This window comes from Pyxicephalus adspersus, chromosome 6, assembly GCF_032062135.1.
Source record: "Pyxicephalus adspersus chromosome 6, UCB_Pads_2.0, whole genome shotgun sequence".
NCBI classification, from domain to species: Eukaryota; Metazoa; Chordata; class Amphibia; order Anura; family Pyxicephalidae; genus Pyxicephalus; species Pyxicephalus adspersus.
In genome coordinates, this window is record NC_092863.1 from 55,998,552 (window position 1) to 56,005,734 (window position 7,183).

Genomic DNA, 7,183 nt, shown 5'->3' on the forward strand with positions numbered 1-7,183 from the left:
TTTCTGGTGTCTCATAGTAACGAACAAACTGTGACATGCTCATATCTGTACCCTTTTGTGTGTTCACGTCCATCACATCAACTACACGACGGCTTCCTACAAGAGAAAGAAAACACACTGCAAGGTCATTCAGCTAATCAGACTTATAGTTACATCCACTGAAAAGAGGATTTTCGATGAGAATGAGGTGTCTTTTAAAGCCAAAATACAGACAGATATAAAAAACAAATTAATGTACTTTGTATTGATTACTATATTAAATGTTTTTTTAATGCAAGCAGTGTACTTACCTGAATTTAACCTTGCATCATCCTTTTCAGTCCCTGTACAGCAGTGACCAGGCTAGGGGAGGGAGAAGCAGCACAAGGAACCAATTAGTAGTGCTGCAGTGCAATGAGCATGATGATAGAAGAAGAGAGCAGAGTGACAGAGAGATTAACTCCTCAGTCTGCTGCTTCTCTTTTTACTAACCAATCACAAAGTGGACAGGGGACATGTATGTAGGTGTCCACCCTTTTGCACCACATGACTCCAGAAAAAAGAGAACAGATGGAGAGGAGTGTGATTGATTAACCTGGTTAAGAAAGGTGATTGACTACAGTACAGAGTAAGAACATGTCAGTAGCCTCAGACAGATTGTTCTCACTTGCCAAACCTTATGCCTAGTGAAAATGTTGATGTCAAAGAAAGGGAATGTAAGACTGCCTAAAGATGTCAGAAAAGGTTCATTAAAATATTGAGTTTTATAAAAGATATATTAAAAATACCAGCTGTCTGTGAAATGCCAGTATGCTAGGTCAACCATGTGGGTAGAACTTAAGCCAGAAAATCAGCATGACAGGCATTGGTATTTTTAGAAGACAAACAGCAATGGCAGTCCCCATATTTTTCACAGTACAGATTTCAATATAAGATATATCAGCGTTTACTCTATTTGTTAGTGACTCTTACAGGTTTTTTTTATCAGTCAAGCATCATATTGTTCAATTTAAATATTGCTGCTCATAAGGAACCCTCTTCATGAAATACCGGTATATACAGTATCTAATAGGAAGAGCTGTTTTAGCGTGTTCTCAAAAGTGGCCACTAGATGGCACTGTGATGTAAGAAACAACAGAACAGAGTTTCAGTAAGTTTTTTGGAGGATTTGTTGCAACAAATAATAAAAGACAACTCAAACCACCATTATGACATTTTTCTAACAGACTACAATAAAAATAAAAAATCCTCCATTGGTGAAACCCATTCTTCTATTACTGTAAATTTGAAGTAAGAGAGACATAGAATACAGCTAGCAAACAGTATGGTGACTCTCATTTACTGATATACCTTCTCGCCTGTCGAGCAACAAGAGGATACTTTAATGAATGAGAGCTGCTGTTTCCACTGTTGACTGGGACAATTTATATTTCTTCCTTTATGTGAACTTCAAATAAATCATCATATATTGTGATGGTGGCTAATGTTGATTTTTTTTAAACATCTCCTTTAATACGGTATATGGGAAGCATCACATTGGTAAACAGGACTGAAATGGAAAAGCAAGATCCCAGTTGTGGGTCAAATGGTAAGTATTGTGTGATCACAGTAAATTGATCTTCCCAAGACCGTGAATCAGTTGTTATACAGCAACCTGTGTTTTTGTTTTTAAAGAAAAGTTCAAAAGGCTGCAGTGGTTTGCTCCTCTGATTATGAGAGTGCAGCTCACACGCTATGTATGCTGTTATCTGTATTTTTCCCTCATTGTGCAACAAATTGTACTATGAACTGTCTACTGTACAGCCAAATGGAACTATTTATATTAGTAGTTGTTTGCATATAAATCTTGATTGGTAATATTTAATAAAATAGGCTTAGTAGACTTAAGCTTTCCATGCAATTTTTTTTTCTCTGCAATCTGAACTTTATACATCATAGGTAACAAAAATAAAATTGCAGAAACTGTAGGAAAAACACAGATAAAAATTTTTACTGTAAAGGAAATATATATATGTATAACAACAAAAGTTCAGCAATATTCTGTTTCATGGCCAGTAATTTTGTAGAAAGATAATAGTAATTAAGTAGTAAATCGATTCCAAAGTATCCTTTCGCTCCCTCTCTTATAGGCGTTTTCTCCCAGTTGTTCCAAGCCACACTAAAAGTCTAAGGGGTGAGTGGCCGCTGTCTGGAAAATTCTCAGGATGGTGTCTCCTTCAGTAGGAACAAATAGATTTCTTTGGTCTGATGGTCTTTTCTTATGTCATGAGTTACCCTCAATTATGTTGTTTACTTAGGGGGCCAAACAAGACCCTAGTTCACATTAACAGGATCTGTAATGGAATCTAATAATTAACTAGAAGTACACAGATAAAATAAACTCAGCACTTTGCTGCCCACAACAAGTGAAGCTGTTCTATTCTGTCACACTTGTTTTATCATTCAGGTTCTACCATGGGCATCTCACCTCCCATGGAGGCCTCTAAACATTAAAGTAACAAAGGGGTATTAATTATAAATAATCGTAACTGCTCATTTCTCCTAAAACAGTTTAGAAAAAAAACAAAATAATATACAGTAGTAATCAAGAGATGCAGCTACATAAAAACTTACAGTGCTTCTTTAAAATGATCTTGTGACAAGGCAGCTACCTGCAGGCACTGTGGAATAATTCATATTCAAAATCCAAAGATATACTTAAATCTTTGTTCAGTCTTACATCCAAGTTGTTCTCAGCATATCAGTTCACCTTCCCTCCCCCTATTAAAAGATCATGAAACAATAGGGGGGTCATGAAAACAATAAAGACCACTTACCAACTAGAAGTTTCACATCCCTGACTGTAAAATTCTGGTCTGGCATCCTACAACACGAAAAGCAAAAAAGGTGTAATCCATGCAGACGTGATGAAATGAAGGAAGATGTCAGAAATGGTTTGTGTGACTGCTATTAACAAATATTTGTCTTAAATGACACAAAATTACTGTTACAATAAAAAAACAAGGATCTGGTCACATTGAGGGTCCCATAGGCATAGAAAAATACCATTCACAAGAAAGGATAAATACATGGAAATAATGAATGTTACACATACTTGAACTTACCTAATACCTAGGCCTTCTTTGCGGAGGAAAAGAAGAGGGACTTTGAGAGCTTCTCTTTGAACATATTCATATGTAAAGTCTATGGGAAGAAAAAAAATGTCTTACACAAAACTGTACACAAGCTGAAAAGAATATACAAATAAAGTTCATTTTGGAGAGGAATGAGTGAGAGGAAATATCCCCACAAAGATGGCAGAGAGAACCCCAGGTTTTGTTATTCCCCAATCTGTCCAAAATATAAATTCACTGCTTCTCCATTGCTAGGTCCACCAGAATCTGGACTGATGAGTATTAGAGATTAATCTAAATACAAAAATAAAATATATTGGTATCTTTATTCTTTTTTTTTTTATATTTTGATACCCTTTTTTCCATAGTGAAAAAAAAACTGGAGTACAAATATCAAGATATAAAGAGATGGGTTCAATTTAGAAAGCTGTAACACATGGGTGAGAATCTTTTTCTTAGCCATGTTATTTGATAGCTGAAAATAAAGGTTACTTTTGTAAATAGGGATCATTATCCTGGAGTGTTAGTTTAGTCAATAGAGCCTAGTAACTGCATGGCATTACCGTTCTTGAACTTGGCACTACTTAGCCTCTTCTTCAAAATCCCAACTATTTTTTCCTGCTCTACCAGCTTACTGTTGAAAACAAAAAACAGCCAGGAGTAGGAGGATTGTGCCTCATACCTCACCTGGGGGTAGTATTACACTACCATGCAACAGATAGGAGTAGAAGGGTAACTTTGCCTCATGCCTCACCTAGGGGAAGGATTAATGTATCATACAGCAGCCAGAAGTAGGTGCCTGATACCTCACCTTTTCTGTTTTGGGATTCATGCAAGATATAGGCCCCGATTTATTAAAGCTCTCCAAGGCTGGAGAGAATACACTTTCATCAGTGAAGCTTGGTGATCCAGCAAACCTGGAATTGAGTTCTTCAAACTCATTTGCTATTTCCTATATTTGCTATGCAAACGTTTTTTAATCCAGGAGCAGATCCATTCCAGGTTTGCTGGATCAGCCAGCATCACTGATGAAAGTGTATTCTCTCCAGCCTTGGGGAGCATTAATAAATCAGGCCCATAATGTCAAAATTGAAAAATATTATCAACATCTCCTTGGAAAACTGAACTGAATCCACATAACTGACAGGATAAAATACCCCCTTCCATCCAACTGCGTCCATCCAATTAATAAAACCAGGAGGTGACGGGAAAGATCAGGGAAGTATGAGATTCTCACTATCCAAACTTAAGCCAACTGTTGTGGCCAGTACTAGCACAGAACAATACATCACAAAGACAAACTGAGGATGCAGGTGATACAATATGACAACGAAGAGAAGGTCTGAGATCATGAAAAACAAAGGGATGCAGCCAGTACAAGTACAGTTACAGAGAACAGAATATTATCCCACCCTGTCCGTATCATCCACTGTTTGTCTACAAATAGTCTGTAAAGATGGCTTTATATCTGTGCAGGGAGGCATCACATGTATTATCAAGCAGAGTACTTTTCTGCATAGAAATCTATGCAACAAGGCTTGCTGCTTTGAGTTGGTGTTCATTTAAAATGATATCCCAAACTTACATTCCCTGTGGACCCAAGGTAACCTATCATATGTTGCAGGATAGTGTGTATAGGAAGCCTGTGCAGGACTGGGAGACCACAAATATATTTTTTAAAAATACATCAGGATCCATCAGTTACAGATCTTTTTGTTTCAACATTACTATTGATAAAGTATTACCCTGTACCTAGGATCTGGCCATTTTGATACATGGCTGTATTGGGCAAAGCTGGAATAAGGCCAAATGAGGCTCTATGAAAAGAAGAAGCTTGGAAACCTGTGATCACAGATTTTATTTTTATTTTTAATCACAAATAGCCAATACCAGAGACTAACGTGCTGAAACTAAAGATTGACTTTACATATACCGCCAATTCCAGGTTCTGATAATATACCTACTGTGGGTGCTGGAGGCTTACAACACACATTCTGGTAATACCACAAACTGACAATACACTGCCCTGAATCTATTTACAGTAATTCTTAGAAATGTAATGTTACCGACAACTGGGTTAGTCCTTTAGTGCCAAACGTAGTATCACTAAATCTTGTGAATGTCTACTCTTTGCTGCTCTCTTACTCTGGACATCCACATGCCACCAGCTGTTCATCTCCTGGAGTCTTTGTTGTGTTTTCAAGAAGAACTTTAACTTAAATTAAGAACATATCTTTCCTATCACACAATTTTCTTTGAATCATCCCATTAGTACCTTAGGATTGTTGGAACCTCGCTTAATAAAAAAAAACTATATCTTTTTCGTTTTGTGGGGATGAGAATTTTTGTCTTATCTACATTGGGATGTGCGTCACATAAGAACAAGTAGATTTTTCATTCGGCAAACAAAATTATTTTTTTCTCAGTGACTTTTTAAAGTTCTTCAGACCCCTTCCCAGTTTATTTTTTTGTTTGGCTACACCCCCTGCTATAAGCACCCTGCATTGCATTTGCAATCCCACTGCAATACCCTTCTACAAAATTATACTTACCAAGATCTGGCATGCATAGTTATGTCCGTTTACAACAAAAAAAAGTTTTGTTTTGTTTTTTAACACAAAAAAAGCATTTTCTTTTTACAGTTCTAACTTTGTTTTTTGCCATTTGTTGTAAAAAAGAGGTGTGTTGTCTTTGTTGATCGGCAGAGAATGAGGCACTTAGATGTAAATATGATTCTGGATGTACCTTTCCTGTCTAAATGGTCAAATACTAATCTTCCTACTAACCTCTGCCAGTCAACGCACATCAAAAAGTCCTCCTTAGGTCTTCCTCACATGTGCAGCATCCCTATTTATTTCTATTTGAAAGACAAATGCATGACAACCTACAGCAATCAAGCAGAGAACAGATTACTTGGAGGATCAAAGTTATGTTTATTCCCTCCTAGGCTAGGAAAGAATACCCATCTACATTATGGTTTCCCCCAGCACAACAAATTTACCAAGACAAACAATAATTTAACAGGTAATTCATGAACATATGGACAGAATTTGAATAAAATACAAATTATCACAACACCCAGTAACACATGAAATATGACACAACCAGAGACTCCAGAAAGGCACAGTCAATACCACAGCAAGAAACATGTTCACAGAAACACAAACAGTACCATACTGAAACAACCAAAAACCTGCACCCAGAGATATTCCCACTACTCTCCAAAAACTTTGTATTCACATAGACACAAACAGCACAGTACTAACAAAGTTAGAAACTTGCACAGGTAGACACAATGGACCTGATCTAATAACATTCTCTAAGGCTGGAGAATATACACCTTCACCAGTAAACCTGGGAGATCCAGAAAACCTGGAATGGATTTTTTTTTTCAACATTTTTTATTTGTTAGCAAATGTTTTCAATCCTGGAAAAGAGCTATTCCAGGTTTGCTGGATCACCCAGCTTCTTTGATAAAAGTGCATCTTCTCCAGCCTTGGAGAGCTTTAATAAATCAGGGCCAATCAATAAGACTTCCAGAAACACGTCACAGAGACACAAACTGAATCATTCTGACACAGCCAGAATCTTTTTTAAATAGAAACAATCAGTACTATACTGACATACCAAAACAGTATCAATATACTGGAATCATTTCCTCTTATGCAGAATCAGTACCATACAACACAAAGCCAGAAGCATGTCTCCAGAGGCACAATCAGTGCTGTACTGACATAGCCAGAAACATTTCAACAGATTTCATTAGTACCATACTGACACAGTCAGAAACTTGTCCACAGAAATGCAAACTGTATTTTACTGACAGGCAGAAATCTGTGCCGGTCCTGCACATCTTTTTGCAATGCAATGTATATCAAAGTTTTAATGAACAGTTGTGGACATTTCTATTTTTTCTGTGACTGTTATAGTGTAATAGTTTAATTAGGTTTATCATTATACCTTCAGGCAAGCTCTGAAATATAAGCAAACCATAGCTCCATCATGCAGGTTTTTCACTTGCCATTGGTTGAGAGGTATCTTCTTAATGCCCTATTTTGGTTAAGCTACGTACACACTTCCAATTATTATCG

General features: G+C 36.9%; 1 protein-coding gene across 1 annotated transcript in view; it reads right to left on the minus strand.

Annotated features, from left to right (window-relative positions):
- Position 1: 1 nt before the first annotated feature.
- Positions 2-7,183, minus strand: part of LOC140332743 (lysine-specific demethylase 2B-like) — a gene marked incomplete at its 3' end in the record, with an annotated part of 15,358 nt that continues 8,176 nt past the window's right edge. The window contains exons 3-5 of the mRNA XM_072413939.1: positions 3,084-3,162; positions 2,796-2,842; positions 2-96 (exon numbers count right to left, since the gene is read on the minus strand). Of these exons, the coding sequence (XP_072270040.1) occupies positions 2-96; positions 2,796-2,842; positions 3,084-3,162 (221 nt within the window). The remainder of the gene's footprint in view (positions 97-2,795; positions 2,843-3,083; positions 3,163-7,183) is intronic.